General features: G+C 38.5%; 1 protein-coding gene and 1 pseudogene across 14 annotated transcripts in view; one reads left to right on the top strand and one right to left on the bottom strand.

Annotated features, from left to right (window-relative positions):
- EMSY (EMSY transcriptional repressor, BRCA2 interacting) overlaps window positions 1–20,863 on the bottom strand; it is a 112,589-nt gene that overhangs the window by 48,031 nt on the left and 43,695 nt on the right. For all 13 annotated transcript variants that reach the window (XM_033207865.1, XM_033207857.1, XM_033207853.1 and 10 more), the window contains one exon: window positions 13,832–14,086. In XM_033207865.1, the coding sequence (XP_033063756.1) occupies window positions 13,832–14,086 (255 nt within the window). The remainder of the gene's footprint in view (window positions 1–13,831; window positions 14,087–20,863) is intronic.
- Window positions 10,017–10,736, top strand: LOC117081660 (annotated as a pseudogene). The gene has a single exon (XR_004436236.1). The product of XR_004436236.1 is annotated as a 40S ribosomal protein S8-like (transcript).

The raw sequence follows: 20,863 nt of genomic DNA, 5'->3' as shown, positions 1-20,863 counted from the left end.
AGGGGTTCACATGTAGATCTGAACTGGCAGAAGAAAGAATTCACAAATCTGAAAAACGATCAGTAGAGGTTTATGTGAGCTAAAGAACAAAGAGAAGAAAGAATGAAGAAAAATTAACAGAGCTTCAGAGAAATGTGGGACATTAAATACACCAACATACATATAATGGAAGTACCAGAGGTGGGAAGAGAGAGAAAAAAAGAAATACTCAAAGAAATAACAGCTGAAAACTTTCCAAATGTATTGAAAAGCAGTAACATATATGTTTAAGAAGCTCAACAAATTACAAATAAGATAAACACAAAGATCATAAACAGATATATGTCAGTAAAAATGCTGAAATTCAAAGACAAAAAGAAAATCTTGAACATAGCAAGAGAAAAACAACATACCACTTACAAGGGAATTGCAATAAAGTTATGTAAGAGCTGACTTCCCAGAGGAAACAATGAGGCCAGCAGGCAGTTGGATAACACATTTGAAGTGAAAAAAAAAAAAACAAAAAAAACCCACCAACAAAGAATCCTATATTCAGCAAAGCTAGCTTTCAAAAATGAAGAAAGACTTTACCAAATAAACAAATCCGTGAGAATGTGTTGCTAGCAGACCCACCTTACACGAGACACTAAAAGAAATTCTATGAATAGAAAGAATAAGGAAAAAGACAGTGATGTCTGCTCTTGACACTTCTATTCAATATTATACCACAGGTTCAAGTCAGAGAAAATGGGCAAAAGCAAAAAAAAAAAAAAAAAGCATCCAGATTGAAACAGAAGAAACTCTACCCCATTTAAAGATGACATGATCCTTTATATTATTAAAAAAAAAAAAGCATCCAGATTGAAACAGAAGAAACTCTACTCCATTTACAGACGACATGATCCTTTATACTATTTAAAAAAAAAAAAAGCATCCAGATTGAAAAAGAAGAAACTCTACCCCTATTTGCAGATGACAGGATCCTTTATATTATTAAAAAAAAAAAACAAGGAATCCACTAAAAGATATTAGAACTAATAAATGAGACATGAGTTTGGAAAGGCTGCAGGAATACAAAGTCAACACACAAAAATCTATAAATTAGCAATATACAATCTAAAAAGTGAAATTAACAATTGCATTCATAATAGCACCAAAAGAACAAAATAGGAGTAAATTTAACAAAAGAAATACAAAACGTATACTCTGAACACTACAAAACATTGAAAGAAATTAAAGATCTAAATAGGAAAGCATACCATGCTCACAGATCAGAAGATTTAACATTGTTAAGATGACAATACTCCTCAAATTAATCTATAGATTCAATGCAACCTATATCAGAATCTCAGCTGACTTCTTCCTAGAAATTGACAAGCTAACTCCAAAATTCATATGGAATTTCAAGAGACTCAGGATAACCAAAACAATCTTTAAAAAAAAAGAATTAAAAATCACAGGTGGGAGCCCCAGCACGGTGGCGCCTGCCTGTAATTCCAGCACTTTGAGGGGCTGAGGCAGGTGGACCACCTGAGGTCAGAAGTTCGAGACCAGACTGGCCAACATGGTGAAACCGTCTCTACCAAAAATACAAAAATTAGCTGGCCATGGTGGTACGTGGCTGTAATCCCAGCTACTCGGGAGGCTGTGGCAGAATTGCTTGTACCCGAGAGGCGGAGGTTGCGGTGAGCTGAGATCGCACAGCTGCACTCTAGCCTGGGTGACAGAGCGAGACTCAGTCTCAAAAAAAAAAGGAAGAAGAAGGAGAGGACTCAAATGCTTCCTGATTTCAAAATTTACTACAAACCAATGGTAATCAAAACAGCATGGTACTGGCATAAGACATGTAGATCAATGGAACAGAATTGAAAGGCCAGAAATAAAACCATACAACTGCTTTTTGACAAAGATGCCAAGATCATTCAATGAGGGAAAAATAGTCTTTTTAAAAAATTCTGTTGGGACAAATGAAGAGATATGTGCAAAGGAATGAAGTGAGAGAGACCCTTACATCACACATATACAAAATTAACTCAAATGAATCAAACATTTACACTTAGAGGTAAAACTACCAAACTCTTAGAAAAAAACTTAGAGTAAATCTCTAACATACTGGATTTGGCAAAGGATTCTTGGATATAACAATAAAAGTATGAGCAACAAAAAGGAAATAGAAAAGTTAGACATCAAAAACTGCAGTATTTAATTTAACTTATTTATTTGAGACGAAGTCTTGCTCTGTCACCCAGGCTAGAGTGTAGTGGCGCAGTCTTGGCTCACTGCAACTTCTGCCTCCTGGGTTCAAGCAATTCTCCCGCCTGTCTTCCGAGCAGCTGGGATTACAGGTGCACATCATCACGCCTGGCTAATTTTTTTATTTGTAGAGATGGGTTTTCACCATGTTGGCCAGGCTGGTCTCAAACTCCTGACCTCAAGTGATCCACCTACCTTGACCTCCCAAAGTGCTGGGATTACAGGCGGGAGCCACTGAGCCCAGCTAACTGCTGTGTTTTAAAAGATACCATCAAGAAAGTAAAAAGACAATTCAGACAATGAGAAATAATACTTGCAAATTACCTATCCGAAGCAACTGTACCTTTTTACATTCCCACCAGCAGATATAAACTGTACCATTTTACATTCCCACCACCAGAAATAAAACCATACATGTACATGTAAAATGGTATAGATATATATATTGCTCAATGGTAAATAGACACATAACCCAATTTTAAAATGGGCAAAGGATCTGAATAGCCATTTTTTCAGGGAAAATATATAAAAGATCCAATAAGCACACGAAAACATGCTAAACATCATTAGTTATCAGGTAAGTACACATCAAAACCACAGTGAAATATACTTTACACAAAGCAGACTGCCTAGAATCAGTGTAAGAGAATAACAAGTGTTGACATGGACGTAGAGAAACCAGAACCCTCATACACTGCTGGTGGGAATGTAAAATGGTACTGTTGCTTTGGAAAACACATCAGTTTATCAAACAATTAAACACAGAATTAACATATGATCCTGAGATTCCACTCCTAGGTATATACACAAGAGAACTGAATACCAAAAAACTTGCATACAAATATTTTTAGCAGCATTATTCGTAACAGCCAATAGGTGAAACAATCCAAATGCATATCAAAGGGCAAACAGATAAACAAAATGTGAATTTTAATTCGCCACAAAAAGGAATGAAGTACTGACACATGTTAGAAGATGGATAAACCTTAAAAAGATTATATTAAGTTCAAGAAGCCAGTTACAAAAGACCATATATTTCTTTGATACCAAAGTTCAAAGTACAGAAATCTACAGACAGAAAATAATTAGTGGTTACTCGGGGTTGGGGGCAGGAAACTGAATGAATGGGTGCAAGGAGTAGTAGATCATATTATGGGGTTTCCTTTTGAAGTGAAGTGTTCTAAAATCAATTGTTATCATGGCTGAACATATCTGTGAATATATTAAATAACATTACATTGTACACTTTAAATGTGTTCATTGAATGCTTAGTCAATTATATTTCGATAAAGCTCTTTAAGAAAAAAAAATTCCAGGTTGAGCACAGTGGCTCACACCTATAATCCCAGTACTTTGGTAGGCCAAGGCAGGAGAATCACTTGAGGCCAGGTGTTTTAGACCAGTCTGGGCAACATGGCAAGACCCCAACTCTACAAAAAAATTTTTTTAAATTAGCCAGGTATGGTGGCATATGCTTGTAGTCTCGCCTGAGGCTAAGGCGGCAGAATTGCCTGATGTACTTAAGCCTGGGCAACAGAGTGAGACCTTGTCTCTAAATAAATAAATAAAATTTAAACAAAAAATATTCCAGGGCATTAAAAAAAAAAAAACACTTTCAAAATTCTTTCTTGGAAATACACATAATGCTCAAAGAAAAACCTGGCAAACACTGGACACAAAAAAGAGAATTACAGACTCAAATCACATTTGGTTATCAATATATTGTATTGTCTAACTTCATACCAGTTTAAATTTCAAAAGACTTAAATACAAAAATTATAAACCGTGATGGAAAATCTGGAAGCATTGAAGACCACAATGACAAATTCAACTACATATAAACAAATAGTGTTTTGCACAGAAAGCCCCATAAAGTCAAAAGACAAACAAATAAACTGGAAAAAAATCTGCAAATTATGAAACGCACAGAATGCCAATTATCCTGACAGTATGAGAATTCCCAGAAATTGATCCAATAGGAAAGTGAACAATGGATACAGATATCACACAAAAAGTGAATTACAAAGGGCACTAAAACATATAGTTTCTCAAACTCACTCTCAGTAAGATAAATGAAAAATAAAAAAAATACTAACATCCCCTTGCCACCATCACACTGGCAAAAATCCAACTGCTTGAAAATATACCGGCGGGAAGGCAGCACTGTGAGGAAACTGGGACTCATGTACATTACTGGTAGGAAAATAAATCGAAAATCCCGATAAGATGAAAACTTGGCAATATCTATCAAAACTGACATAGCAATCATACTTCTGGAAATTTATCCTACAGATACACTTACACACACAAAATGACATTATATAGGCTTGTTCACTGCATTTTGTTTGAATTTTAAAAAAAGAAAGACTGGAAACAACCTTACAGGGGATTCATTACATAAATTACGATTCAGGTATACTTTGTAGAGTTTACAGGTTCAGTTCCAGACCACTGAAATAAAGCAAATATCTCAACAGAGGAAGTCACACGAAAGTTTTGGTTTCCCAGTGCATATAAAAGTTATGTTTATACTATACTGTAGTCTATTATGTGTGCAATTGTATTATGTCTAAAAAAAAGTACATACCTTAATTTAAAATACTTCATTGCTAAAAAATGCTAATGATCATCTGAGCCTTCAGAGAGGCATAATCTTTTTGCTGGTGGAGGGTCTTGTCTCAATGTTGATGGCTGTTGACTGGTCAGGTTGGTGGATACTGAAGGTTGGGGTGGTTGCAGCATTTTCTTAAAGTAAGACAACAGTGAAGTTGGCTGCATGGATTGATTTTTCTTTCTGTAAAAGATTTCTTTGTAGCATGGAATGCTGTTTCACAACATTTTACCCACAGAACTTCTTTGAAAATGGAAGTCAATCCTTTAAACTTGCCATTGCTTTATCAACTAAGTTTATATAGTACTCTAAATTGTTTGTTGTCATTTCAACAACATCCACAGGACAGGGCACTATTACTTCATTAGAAGATTCCATCTCAAGAAACCACATTCATTGCTCATCCATGAGAAGCAACTCCTCATCTAGTCAAGTTTTATTATAAGACAGTTATTTCTCCCACTGAAGACCTGAACCACTCAAAGTCATCCATAGAGGTTGGAATCCACTTCCTCCAAGTTCCTATTAATGTTGATATTTTGACTTCCTCCCATGAATCAAAAATGTTCTGAATGCATCTAGGACAGTGAATCCTTTCCAGAAGACTGACTTTGCCCAAATCCATTAGAGAAATCATTATGGCAGCTGCAGCCTTACAAAACGCTTTTTTTTTTTTTTTTTGAGACAGCGTCAGCCAGGCTGGAATGCAGTGACACAATCATAGTTCACTGCAGTCTCAACCTCCTGGCTCAAGCAATCCTCCCACCTCAGCCTCCCAAGTAGCTGAGACTACAGGCATGAGCCACAGCATGCCTGGCTAATTTTTAGAAAAAATTTTTTTGTAGAGACAGGGTCTCACCATGTTGCCCAGACTGGTCTCAAACTCCTGGGCTCAAACAATCCACCTGCCTCAGCCTCCCAAAGTGCTGGGGCTGCAGGCATAAGCCACCACACGCAGCCAAAAATTTATTTCTTAAGACCTGAAAGTTGAAATTATTCCTTGTTTCATGGGCTGCACAATGGATGTTATGTTAGCAGGCATGAAAATAATAGTAATCTTGTACATCTCCATCAGAGCTCTTGGGTGACTAGGTGCATTGTCAGTGGGTAGTAACATTTTGATAGGAATCTTTTTGTTTTTTCCTGAGCAGTAGGTCTCAATAGTGGGCTTAAAACATTCAGTAAACCATGCTGTAAACAGATGTGGTGTCATCAGGGTTTTTTGTTTCATTTATAGAGCACAGGCAGAGTAGATTTAGCATCCTTTTTAAGGACCCTAGCATTTTGCGAATGGTAAATGAACATCAGCTTCAACTTAAACTCAGCAACTGCATTAGTCCTTAACAAGAGAGTCAGCCTGCTCTTTGAAGCTTTGAAGCCAGGCATTGACTTCTTTACCTATGAAAGCCCTAGATGGCATCTTCTTCCACTAAAAGGCTATTTTGTCTGCATTGAAAATCTGGTGTTTAGTGTAGCCACCTTCATCAACCATCTTAGTAGATCTACTGGATAACTTGCTGCAGCTTCTCCATCAGCACTTGCTGTTTCATTTTGCACTTTCACATTCTGTAGACGGTTTCTTTCCTTAAATTTCATGAACCAACCTCTGCTAGCTTCCAACTTTTCTTCTGCAGATTCCTCATTCTTCTGGCCTTCATAGAAAAGTTTATTAACTGGCCTAATTTCAATATCATTGTGTCTTTGGAAACAAGTGGGCCCAAGGAGAGGGAGAGAGATGGGGGAATGTCCAGTTCGTGAAGCAGTCAGAGCACACACAACATTTATTGATTAAGTACATCATCTTACACGAGCATGGTTTGTGGTGGCCCAAAACAATTATAATAGTAACATCAAAGATCACTGATCACCGATTAAAGTAACAGATATAAAAATAAAAAAAAAAAACTTTGAGTTATTGTGAGAATCATCAAAATGTGACACAGACATAATGTGAGTGCACACTGTTGGAAAAATGGTGCCTACAGACTTACTCGACATGGGGTTTCCACAAACCTTCAATTTGTAAAAAACACTTTGGGAGGCCAAGGAGGGCAGATCACCTGAGGTCAGGAGTTTGAGACCAGCCTGACCAACATGATGAAACCCTGTCTCAACTAAAAATACAAAAATAAGCCAGGTGTGTTGGTGGGTGCCTATAATCCCAGCTACTCGGGAGGCTGAGGCAGGGAGAATTGCTTGAACCCAGGAGGTGGAGGCTGCAGTGAACCAAGATTGCACCACTGCACTTCAGCCTGGGTAACAGAGCGAGACTCCATCTCAAAAAAACAAAAAACAAAAACAGACAAACAAACAAAAAAACCCCACTGGTACTGGGAAGCACAATAAAGCAAAGTGTAATAAAACAAGGTATACCTGTATCACTGTAGAATGAAGAAGCAATTTAATTTTATGTATGGACTATATTAAAAAGATCTCTAAGATACATTGTTAAACGTTGGGGGAGAAAAGCAAGGTGCATGTGTTATGCTTTACAAGTGTGTAAAGGAGGGGAGGTATAAGAATCCATATTTAAATTTTCTTGTATATGTGGAGACTCTGACAATATATAAAAACTAAGCTTTTCTTTTTTTTTTTTTTTTTTTGAGACGGAGTCTCGCTCTGTCGCCCAGGCTGGAGTGTGGTAGCCGGATCTCAGCTCACTGCAAGCTCCGCCTCCCAGGTTTACGCCATTCTCCTGCCTCAGCCTCCCGAGTAGCTGGGACTACAGGTGCCCGCCACCTCGCCCGGCTAGTTTTTTGTATTTTTTAGTAGAGACGGGGTTTCACCGTGTTAGCCAGGATGGTCTCGATCTCCTGACCTCGTGATCCGCCCGTCTCGGCCTCCCAAAGTGCTGGGATTACAGGCTTGAGCCACCGCGCCCGGCCCAAAACTAAGCTTTTCTTAATGGCAAGGGAGAACTAGACAGAAGACAAGGATAGAGGACAAGTTATTCACTCTTAACTTTTTATACTGGTCAGTTTTTAATGAATGCTTTCTCTATTCAAAAAAATAAAATATAGACCAGGTGCAGTGGCTCATGCCTATAATCTCAGTGATTTGGGATGCTGAGATGGGAGAACTGCTTTAGTTCGAGAGTTCAAGGTTACAGTCATTATGCTACTGCACTTCAGCCTGGGTGACAGAGCAAGACCCTGTCTCTAACAAAAAAATTAATAAACTGGCCGGGTTTGGTGGCTTATGCCTGTAATCCTAGATCTTTGGGAGGCCAAGGCAGGGGGACTGCTTGAAGCCAGGATTCAAGATCATCCTGGACTATAAAGCAAGACGTATCTCTACAAAAATAGTAAAATTAGCTGAGTGTGGTGGCATACGCTTATAGTCCCAGCTACTCTGAAGGTTGGGACAAGAGGATTGCTTGACCCTAGGAGTTCAAGGCTGCAGTGAGCCATGATCACACCATTGCACTCTACCCTGGGTGACAGAGTAAGACCTTGCCTAAAATTAATTAATATAGTATAATGTAATAATTCATTCACAAATGAAAATGCCACTGATACAGACCTTAGAAACTGGTACCTTGCAGAAATAGCAAGTATTATATTAAGTAACTTTAAGTATTATATTAAGTAATTAATATAATTACTTATAATCTATTAGATATGCTGAAATCTCCCTTTTTTACTAGAAAGATAAAATTATTTCAAATATAGAGTAATTTGCAGTGTAAAGGTCAAATGTGATAGGCAACACAAGTATTTTTTTTTTATTGTTTTGGGTTTGGTTTTTTTTTTTTTGAGATAGGCTCTCACTCTGTTGCCCAGGCTGGAGTGCAGTGGTGTAATCATAGCTCACTGCAACCTCAAACTTCTGGGCTCAAGCAATCCTCCTGCTTCCTCCCAAGTAGCTAGGATTACAGGCACATGCCACCATACCTGGCTAATTTTTAAATTTTTTGTAGACACCAAAAAATGGTCTCTATAAAAGAGGTCTTGTTATGTTGCCCAGGCTGGTCTCAAACTCCTGGCCTCACATGGCCAACACATGTATATTGTAATACCATAAGCAAATGCTAAGAAAACAGAACAAAACAATATACTTTAAAATAATATATATAAGTCAAGATGAAACCCTAAAAATTCTTCAAGTAAACTACAAATAGGCAAGAAAAAAGAAACAAGAAATGAAACAAACAAAATAATAAAATGACACATGTAACCACTACCATATCAAAATTACCTTAAATGTAAATGATCTAAATAATATCACTTAAAAGTTAAAGATTGGGGCTGGGTGCAGTGGCTCACGCCTGTAATCCCTGCACTTTGGGAGGCCGAGGTGGGCAGATGACGAGGTCAGGAGATCAAGACCAACCTGGATAACACGGTGAAATCCCGTCTCTACTAAAAATACAAAAAATTAGCTGGGTGTGGTGGCAGGCGCCTGTAGTCCCAGCTACTCGGGAGGCTGAGGCAGGAGAATCGCTTGAATCCGGGAGCCTGAGGTTGTAGTGAGCTGAGATCACGCCCCTGCATTCCAGCCTGGGCGACAGAGCAAGACTCCGTCTCAAAAAACAAAAAAAAGTTATAAGATTGGTTGGCCGGATGCAGTGGGTCACACCTGTCATTGCAGCACTTTGGAAGGCTGAGGTGGGCAGATCACTTGAGATCAGCATTTGAGACCAGCCCGGTCAGCATGGTGAAACCCTGTCTCTACTAAAAATACAAAAGTTACCTGCGTGTAGTGGAGTGCACCTGTAATCCCAGCTACCTTGGGAGACTGAGGCAGAAGACTTGCTTAAACCCAGAAGGCGGAAGTTGCAGTGAGCCGAGATTGCACCACTGCACTCCAGCCTGGGTGATAAAGCGAGACTCCATCTCAAAAACAAAAAAAAAAGTTATTGGCAAAGTTGATATGAGAATATATAACTATACTGTATGCTGTCTACAAGAAATTCACTTCAAATACAACAATATAAGTAGGTTGAAAGTAACAGGATAGGAAAAAAATACACTATGTGAACATGAATGAAACAGGAGTGGCTATATTAATTACAGATAAAGTATACTTTACAAGGCAATAGAACTCACTCCCCTCCAATCAATATAGTTATCTATTACATGCACTGAATATACTAATGCAGGCTAGTTACCATCATTTAGTTTATATGGCGGACTTTACAAGTTAAATTGGAATTAAATTTTAAGAACGGAAATTTTAAAAATCAGCCTTTGCTCTTTCCAGCCAGCGCCGAGCGATGGGCATTTCTCGGGACAACTGGCACAAGCGCCGCAAAACCGGGGGCAAGAGAAAGCCCTACCACAAGAAGCGGAAGTATGAGTTGGGGCGCCCGGCTGCCAACACCAAGATTGGCCCCCGCCGCATCCACACAGTCCGTGTGCGGGGAGGTAACAAGAAATACCGTGCCCTGAGGCTGGACGTAGGGAATTTCTCCTGGGGCTCAGAGTGTTGTACTCGTAAAACAAGGATCATCGATGTTGTCTACAATGCATCTAATAATGAGCTGGTCCGTACCAAGACTCTGGTGAATTGCATCGTGTTCATCGACAGCACACCGTACCGACAGTGGTACGAGTCCCACTACGCGCTGTCCCTGGGCCGCAAGAAGTGAGCCAAGCTGACTCCTGAGGAAGAAGAGATTTTAAACAAAAAACGATCTAAAAAAATTCAGAAGAAATATGATGAAAGGAAAAAGAATGCCAAAATCAGCAGTCTCCTGGAGGAGCAGTTCCAGCAGGGCAAGCTTCTTGCATGCATTGCTTCCAGGCCGGGACAGTGTGGCCGAGCAGATGGCTATGTGCTAGAGGGCAAAGAGTTGGAGTTCTATCTTAGGAAAATCAAGGCCCGGAAAGGCAAATAAATCCTCGTTTTGTCTTCACCCGTGTAATAAAGGTGTTTATTGTTCTGTTCCACCCCCCCCCAAAAAAAAACAGCCTTTATATTTAAACAAATAGAGAATTAATTGGAGAAAAAAAGGAACACTACATAATGAGACAGGATCAACATACCAGGAAGACATAATGTTTCTAAATATGTAGGTATCAAACAATAGATACATCAAAATATAATACATGTAGCAAAAACTGAGAGAGCTGTTTTTGCAGTACTAGAATCCAACAATTAGTTGGGGACTTTAATACCCCACTCCCATCAACTGATAGAACTATTACGCAGAAAATTCAGCATAGATATAGGAGAACTGAACAACATAATCAACCAACAGAATCTAGTTAATATAAATATATAGAATACCCCACCTAACATCAGCAGCATAGGTATTTTACAAGCACCATGGACCACCCACCAAAGTAGAACATATTCTGGGAGAAAAAACAAACCTCAATAAACATAAAAGAATTTAAATGATACAGAGTGTGTTTTCAGACCATAATGAAATCAAACTCGAAATCAATAGCAAAACAAACAAACAAACCCAGAAAAATCTCCATTAGAAATTAAGCAACACAATTATAAATAATCCATGGGTCAAAGAAGAAGTCTTACACAAAAAAATGAATAAAAATGAAAACAGCACATATTAAAATATGTGGAACACAGCTAACAGTGCTGAGAGAAATTTGTGACAAATGTCTTTACATAGATGGAATTAAATGCTAAGTAATTAGAAAAGACAGTATGTCTTGAATCAATAATTTAAGTTCACACCTCAAGAAATTAGAAGAGCAAAATAAACCCAAAGAGAGTAGGACAGAAATAATAAAGATAACAAAATTAACAGAAAAGCAAAGGAAAAATCAATGAAACAAAAATCTAATTCTTAAAAAATTCAATAAATTTTTGAATGCAATAAATAGCAAGTCCGACAAAGAGAAGATACAAACCACTAATATCAGAAATGAAACAGGACATTAATATTCATCCTGTAGCCATTAAAAGAATAATAAGGAACTACTACAAATAAATTTACACTAAAAAATTAGACAACTTAGAAGAAATGGATCAATTCCTCAAAACCACAAACTATCAAAACCGAGATGAAACAGATAATCTGAAAAGTCCCATAACTAATCAAGAAATGGAATTCATCAATTAAAACCTTCTGAAAACAGAACTCTCTGGGCCCAGATGGCTTCACTGGAAAATTCTACTGAACATTTAAAGAATTAACATCAATCTTACACAGGCTTTTCCAAAAAATAGAAAGGAAATAAATACTTCCAAACTCATTTTATGAGGCCAGTATTACCCTGACCAAAATCAGACAAAGGCAGTATAAAATAAGAATACTATGGCTGGGCACAGTGGCTCACGCCTGTAATCTCAGCACTTTGGGAGGCTGAGGCAGGTGGATCACCTGAGGTCGGCAGTTTGAGACCAGCCTGACCAATATGGAGAAACTCCGTTTCTACTAAAAATACAAAATTAGCTGGGTGTGGTGGCACATGCCTGTAATCCCAGCTACTCAGGAGGCTGAGGCAGAAGAACAGCTTGAACCCAGGAGATGGAGGTTGCGGTGAGCCAAGATCGCGCCATTGCACTACAGCCTGGGCAATAAGAGCGAAATTCTGTCTCAAAAAACAAAACAAAACAAAAATAATAAGAATACTACAGGCCGGGCGCGGTGGCTCAAGCCTGTAATCCCAGCACTGTGGGAGGCCGAGACGGGCGGATCACGAGGTCAGGAGATCGAGACCATCCTGGCTAACATGGTGAAACCACATCTCTACTAAAAAAATATAAAAAAGTAGCTGGGCGAGGTGGTGGCGCCCGTAGTCCCAGCTACTCGGGAGGCTGAGGCAGGAGAATGGTGTAAACCCGGGAGGCGGAGCTTGCAGTGAGCTGAGATCTGGCCACTGCACTCCAGCCTGGGCAACAGAGCGAGATTCCGTCTCAAAAAAAAAAAAAAAAAAGAATACTACAGACCAAAATGTCTCATGAATAGTGAGACAAATTGAATCCAGCAATGTATTTTAAAAATTATATATCATGACCAAGTGGGATTTATTTCAAATACGCAAGGCTGGTTTAACAGAAAATCAATAGACTAAACAAGAAAAAACTTAAGAGAAAAAACACTTCACAAAATCTAACACTCATTCATGATAAAAACTCCCCAAAAACTAGTAGCAGAAGTACACTCTGTCAACCGGATAAAGAGCATCTATAAAAAGCCTACAGCTGATACCATACTTAATGGTTAAAGACTGAATGTTTTCTCCTGAAGATTAGGAACAAAGCAAGGATGTCCACTTCCCTCACTCTTTTTCATTCAGCATAGTATTGGAAGCTCTTGTCAATAAAATAAAACAAGAAAAAGAAATAAACAGCATATTGATTGGAAAGGAAGAAATAAAACTGTCCCTATTTACAGATGACCAGTTGTGTACACAGAAAATCCCAAGGAATTTATGTAAATACTGTGAGAACTAACAAGTGAATTCAGCAAGGTCAAAGGATACAAGATCAACACTATTTTTATATACTAACAAAAAACATGTAGAAATTGAAATTAAAATCATAATACCAATTATAATCACACCAAGAAAATGAAATCTAACAAAACATACACAGAATCTGCATGCTGAAAGCTGTAAAACATTGTTGAAAAAGTCAAAGACCTAAATAAATGAAGAGACATACCGTGTTCATGGACTGGCAGACTCAAAAAACTGGTGAATAAAGAAGAATGACCATATCTTTTTTTTTTTTTTTTTGAGACGGAGTCTCGCTCTGTCGCCCAGGCTGGAATGCAGTGGCCGGATCTCAGCTCACTGCAAGGTCCGCCTCCCGGGTTTACGCCATTCTCCTGCCTCAGCCTCCCTAGTAGCTGGGACTACAGGCGCCCGCCACCTCGCCCGGCTAGTTTTTTTGTTTTTTTTTTTTGTATTTTTTTTTAGTAGAGACAGGGTTTCACCGGGTTAGCCAGTATGGTCTCGATCTCCTGACCTCGTGATCCGCCCGTCTCGGCCTCCCAAAGTGCTGGGATTACAGGCTTGAGCCACCGCGCCCGGCCAGAATTACCATATCTTATAAACATTTTCCAGTTACCTGACTCCTGTTTGATTTGGATGGTAGGTTTAATACCAGGTGGCAAAGGAGACTGCTGCGGCTGTTGCTGATGAGTTACTGGAGAAGGTTGGGCCACTTGCTGCTGTGCCTGCTGTTGCACTTGATATAACTGCTGCTTAGGAGACTGTTGATGTTGTTTAGGGAACTGCGCAAGAATCTGAGTTGGAGCACTCACTAAGCTTTTGGGGGAAGGAAGTCTGGTTGATGCCATTTTGATTGCTGATGTAGATACACCTGTAGAAACGGAGTAAGGGAAAAGAGAATTTGATAGGAAAGCAAAATTAAAGTTACTTCTGGTTATCATAGTAGATAATAGTTTAAAGACTAGGGAAATCAACAAAAAGTACAATTTATTGAGCACCTAGTGTCAGATAAAATGTGTGGCACCTTACATATATGATATCTAGTCCTCAAACTCTGCAAGGAAGGTAACCATTGTTCTCAGATTTTAAAAACAAACTGATTTTCCCTTGGTGAAAAGTGAGAATGAAAGAAACAAATTATCAGACAGGATGTTCCCAGACCTGTCTCTTAACAGATTTTCTATTAGAAAATGTAGGTTCTCAATGTGAATAATATAAGAACAAAGCAATTTTATTAATTTTTGCATCTTATTTATATGTTATATATTTTCAAATATTATTTTTCAGGTACTAATCAGTCAATTTAAACATAGTATCCATGAAATAACTCACATTCATCTTTTGAACAAGATAAACTCATTTCCTTTTCTCTGAGAATGGTGAAGAGGAAAAAAAAATTTAAATAAAAACAGAAAAAGTCATTTCTTAAGAACTCTGAATCATTAAATAATCACATGAAAAGTTGTAAATGGGCATACTCAGCATACCCACAGTAAAAAGATTCTGATGATATGAGGTTCTTTTCAGTGGGATTCTAATATTAGCAAGCACACATAGGTAAGGAGTACTAGTAACTTTCACTAAAGATGTATGAGTTTCAGATATTCTTCCCTCTCCCAGTTTTTTCATCTGTAATTTTTCTGAATTCATCAACTATTTAAAAGGACTATTATCTGTCAATAAGTTAATATTCCTAACTGAGAGAACCTGGAATATAACTCATCATATTAACTTTTTAAGCATGCTGAAATGATAAAAAGAAACTAACAGCCTAATTCTCAAGTACTTAGGATGTTTTTCACACCTTCCTCTACCACATCCCCACCATGACAAATACACTGTCTTACAGAAAAGGTTTTAAATAATATCACGTTCATATGTACAATGTCTCTAGAGAATTATAAAGATGGAGGATAAAACTTGAGAAATCACTATGACTCTCTAGACCTCAGCATCCTCATTTGTTGAATTTTTCCTTGCCCTGTGTCTCTAAGAGATGTTGCGCAGATCAAGATCAATCACAGACTGAGGGACACTTTGAAAGGAGACAAGAAGGCCAGGCATGGCAGCATGCACCTGTAGTCCCAGCTACTGAAGAGGCTGAGGTGGGAGGATCCCTTGAGCATAGGAGTTATAGACCGCCGTGAGCCACGATCATGCCACTATACTCCAGCTTACGTGCCAGAGTGAGACCCCCGTCTCTTAAAAAAAAAAAAAAGAAAGAAGAAGAGAAGAAGAAGAAGAAGAAGAAAGAAGAAGAAAGAAGAAGAAGAAGAAGAAAGAAGAAGAAGAAGAAGAAGAAGAAGAAGAAGAAGAAGAAGAAAGAAGAAAGAAGAAGAAGAAAAGAAGAAAGAAGAAGAAAGAAGAAAGAAGAAAGAAGAAAGAAGAAAGAAGAAAGAAGAAGAAGAAGAAGAAGAAGAAGAAGAACTCAGCTGGGCTGAGGTAGGAGTATGCAGATGTCAGAGCCTGAGAGGAATGAGGACAGCATCTGCATAGGAGAGGAGGCAACAGCAGCAATAATGTGAGATTGGTTACATATCAGGAAACTGATAAATAAGTATATTCAAGATAATAGAAGTTAGGTTTTTCACTATCAAAGAGAGAGAGGAAACAAATTAACATGCAATGTTTGATTGAAATTGGATGTATCATTATGAACTCAGCTTTTAATATATGAAAATACAGATGTACATGTGTTCACACACACACACACACACACACCCTAGCAATGAGCATATCCAGCACCCATCTCTTAGCTTCTAATTATTACTTTCTACTATAAGAAACCAAGACTTCTTGAAAAAATGACTGATTCCAAGGCTGGAGTAGGAAAAGTATAAGATGAACCTGGTAAACCTAAAAGACCTGTTTTCCCCTCTTTTGTAATTTCTTTAAAAGAAAATCACCTGTTTGAAGCAAAAAAATTAAGGCAATGTGAAGTTTATAAATATATATAGAATTAAAGTGTATGACAACCATAGCACAAGGAAGGGAAAGAGGAAATAGAAGTACTCTTTTAAGATTCTAACACAATACATGAAATGGTATATTATTTCAAGGTAGACTGTTATACATTGAAAATGCATACTGTAAGCTCTAAATCTGGATTCTCAACCAATAGTAATTTTTCTGCCTCTCCTCATCCCACAGGATATCTGATAATCACTGGAGACATTTTTTATTTTCATAACAGAGGTGAGGGGGCATATGCTACTGGCACCTAGTGGGTAGAGGTCAGGTCTATAATGCATAGGTCAGCCTCAAGAACAAAAAATTATCTGGTCCAAAATGTCAACAATATGGAGGTTGAAAACCCTTCTCTAGAGCAACTATTTTTTTTTTAAAGTGTAGCTACCGAGTGGAGGAAATAAAATGGAATCCTTAAAAAAAAAAAATCAATAAATCTAAAAGAAGACTGGAAAAGAGAGGAAAAGGAACAAGGAACATGACAAATAAAAACAATTGCCAAGATGACAGACTTAAACTCAATCCTACTGATAATTAATATTAAATGTAAATGGACTACACCTTCCAATTAAAGGTCAGAGATTATCAGACTGGGAAAAAAAGACCTAACTATACAACGTTCGTAAGAGATATATTTTAAATACAAAGGCACAGATGGGTTAAGAATACAATAGGCCGGGCGCGGTGGCTCAAGCCTGTAATCCCAGCACTTTGGGAGGCCAAGACGGGCAGATCACGAGGTCAGGAGATCGAGACCATCCTGGCTAACACGGTGAAACCCCGTCTCTACTAAAAAAAAAAAAAAAAAAAAAAAAAAAAAAAACAAAAAACTAGCCAGGCGAGGTGGTGGGCGCCTGTAGTCCCAGCTACTCGGGAGGCTGAGCCAGGAGAATGGCGTAAACCCGGGAGGCGGACCTTGCAGTGAGCTGAGATCCGGCCACTGCACTCCAGCCTGGGTGACAGAGCGAGACTCCGTCTCAAAAAAAAAAAAAAAAAGGAATACAATAATGAAAAAAGGTACATCAAGTAGGCCGGGCACGGTGGCTCACGCCTTTAATACCAGCACTTTTGGAGGCCGAGGTGGACAGATCACCAGAGGTCAGGAGTTTGAGACCAGCCTGGCCAACATGGTGAAATCCCGACTCTACTAAAAATACAAAAATAAGCCAGGCGTGGTGGTGCACGCCCATAATCCCAGCTACTCAGGAGGCTGAGGCAGGAGAATCGCTGGAACTTAGGAGGCGGAGGTTGCAGTGAGCCAAAATCACGCCACTGCACTCCAGCCTGGGCGACAGAGCAAGACTCCGTCTCAAAAAAAAAAAAAAAAAAAAAGATACATCAAGCAAACAGTAATCATAAGAAAGTTGGAGTGGCTATATTAACATCAGAAAAGGCGGACATGGAAACACTGGTGATAACATCAAGGGTTACCAGAGATAAAGAGGAATGGTTCATAATGAAAAGGGGGTTAATTCATCAAGAAGACACAATAATCCTAAGTGTATGTGTATAAAAACTGACAGAATTAAAGGGAGAAATGTACAAAGCCACAAATATAGCTAGAGATTTTTACACTTCTCTTTCAGTAACTGACATAACAAGTAGACCAAAAAAAAAAGTGAAAACAAGGAGAATCTGATCAAGTCCATCAAGTAACATGGACATGCACAGAACCAAATGAAAAGTCAATTGTTCTAAAACCATTTACTAAATAATTGAATGCAGCATACACTCTTGGTTGCCTGTCTAATTTTCTTTCTCCTCTGCCCTCCTCTTTTCTAATAGAACCTGTTTTCTTTCCCAAAGAATCCACAAGGCACTGGCATGTACTTTCAGAGGGCTGGCCCTAAGCCAGTCATACAGGCAATTCCTAATTGATCAAAGCTAGTCATGGTGGCCCCATTACTTTTGCAAAGAACTAGTTTAGGTAGGACATATGACACAGTTGTGGCCAGCATACCATAAAAAGAATCTCATGGAAGACTTCTGGGAAAGATGTTTTCTTTCCTAAGATAGACCCACAGAAGGGGATTGTCTCTTTTTTCTCTGACATTGTCACAGCTGGATGTAGTACCTGAAATGTACTCAACTTGCCCAGGATGAGAATTACCCAAGAAAAAAGCCAATATACCAAGAAAAGCAAAGAGAAAGGTGAAAATAAATTCCTTGATGGCTCAAATGAGCTAATGCCTAACTTGAGCCTCCCTTCTGGACTTCTGGTTTTGTGAGATAATAAATTTTATTGTGAAAAACTAATCACTCGATCACTGCAGATTTATGTAAAGATATTCATTCAATCACATCATATTTTGCAAGTAAGTTTAGATATTAACAATCCATATAAGAATCTCCAGATCTAGCTAAAAAATAAAAAATAAAAAAATAAAATAGCATAAATAATCCATGGACTCTGTAACAATAACTTTATTAAACTTTGCTTTTATTTTTGAGACAGTCTTGTTTTAATGCCCAGGCTAGAGTGCAGTGGCACAATCATAGCTCAATGCAGCCTCCAAATCCTGGGCTCAAGCAGTCCTCCTGACTCAGGCTTCCTGAGTAGCTACGATTACAGGTGCATACCACCACGCCTGGCTAATTTTTGTATTTTTTGTAGAGATGAGGTCATGCTACATTGCCCAGGCTGATGTTGAACTCCTAGCTTCAAACAACCCTCCCTCTTTGGCCTCCCAAAGTGCTGGAATTACAGGCATGAACCAATGTACCCAGCTTAAATTTATGAAACATTTAAATGCACAAAAAAAATATGGGCTACTGTGAATATCACTGAAACCAAGATATTAATCCATGTTTGGAAGAACTGTGGTTTAGGCTACATTGGTAATTTTGAATAAACATGAGATACTCAGAGTTTTTAACATGAGCCCTAGAGAAATATGAAGTTCAAAGAACATGTTTGAAAAAGCCATGTAAGTGAAGGGGAAAGATAATGCATAAATGTTAAAAACATTACCTGTGTTTTGTGTTATACCCATAGATATTAAAGAAAAAAATCAGGTGTAAAATGATATAAAGTTTGAGTATCACTTATCCAAAATGTTTGGGACCAGAAGTGTTTCATATTTTGAATCTTTTCCAGATTTGGGAATATCTCCATAGGCCTAACAAGGTATCTTGGGAATGTGACCCAAGTCGAAACATGAAAATCATTTATGTTTCACATAAACCTTATACACAGCCTGAAGATAAACTTTATAAAATATTTTAAATAATTTTGTGCAAGGTTTGTATACACTGAACCATCAGAAAGCAAAGGTGTCACTATCTTGGGCATCCATGTGGACAATCTGCGGTTATTAGGTATCACCACCATTCCTGACTCTGAACTTGTATGCTACTGATAAGCAATCATTTTCTTACATTTATTTACACGTAAGTATCTAACAGTAAAAAAAATTACATACTACTGATACAGTTAAAAAATAATTATGTTCAGGGTAACCTAGCAGCACGGTAGTATCACCGGAATACTTGTATCAGCTGTTAAACAAGAGCAAGAACAAATGAAGACAGGCTTTCAGTCTACATCTGATGTGTGTTTTGATTAAAAGGCTACTGTATCCTGTTTCTGTCTCTGTGTTTGTTTTTAGGTAATAAGAAGCATCAGAAGCAGATGAGAGACCAGGAGACTCTGTCGCCCAGGCTGCAGTGCAGTGGTGCGATCTCCGCTCACTGCAAGCTCCGCCTCTTGGGTTCACGCCATTCTCCTGCCTCAGCCTCCTAAGTAGCTGGGACTACAGGCACCCACCACCATGCCCAGCTAATTTTTTGTATTTTGTTTAGTAGAGTTGGGGTTTCACCATGTTAGCCAGGATGGTCTCGATCTCCTGGCCGAGTGATCCGCCTGCCTCGCCTCCCAAAGTGCTGGGATTACAGGCATGAGCCACTGCACCCGGCCTCATCTGTCTCATTAACAACAGTTTTTGCTTTAGAATTTTCTCTCTGATTATATAAACTGACATGATTTCTTACTCTGTTATAAATGAACACTGCTCTAGTCCTTCAGTAAGATCATCACACATTTTCACCATGTCATGTATAGGACTTTTTTCTGCAGTGTTAATGTCATCTTCATCATCACTATTATGACCACCTTGATTCAGATCCATTTTGGCTATTTCACTATCAGTCAACTGGAGTAACTGGAGCCTCATTATGATGTTAAAAACTTCTTAAATATCCACTTCAGCCACCTTCCAGACAGACTCTGAAGGTATATTTTTTTTTGCAAATATTAGGAGGAGAGGTCAGACATCATTTTTTTCCTAATCTGACATACAAGATCCTTCAAAGTCACTACTTTGATCATCATCACTAAACATAGTCCCAGGTCAGAGGTTGTGCCAGGCATGCACAACTGTTTTTAGATACTATGTTCCAAGCATTGGCAACAGCATATATGGCATCCTTCAATTTAAACTCTTGTTGAAAACCTTCCACATTCATGCCTCTGTTCACTGCTGTTACCATGCTGTTCAAGAAAGCACTTTTTTATTACTGTATTTTAAGTTCTGGGATAGATGTGCAGAACATGCAGGTTTGTCACATAGGTATACACATGCCACGGTGCTTTGCTGCACCCAACAACCTGTCATCTACATTAGTTATTTCTCCTAATGCTATGCTTCCCCTTTCCCCCATCCCCCAATAGGCCCCAGTGTTG

The sequence above is a fragment of the Trachypithecus francoisi genome, unplaced genomic scaffold (genome assembly GCF_009764315.1).
Source record: "Trachypithecus francoisi isolate TF-2019V2 unplaced genomic scaffold, Tfra_2.0 Lachesis_group8, whole genome shotgun sequence".
Lineage (NCBI taxonomy): Eukaryota > Metazoa > Chordata > Mammalia > Primates > Cercopithecidae > Trachypithecus > Trachypithecus francoisi.
The sequence above is the reverse complement of the archived record's forward strand: the minus strand, read 5'-3'. Positions and strand labels throughout refer to the sequence as shown.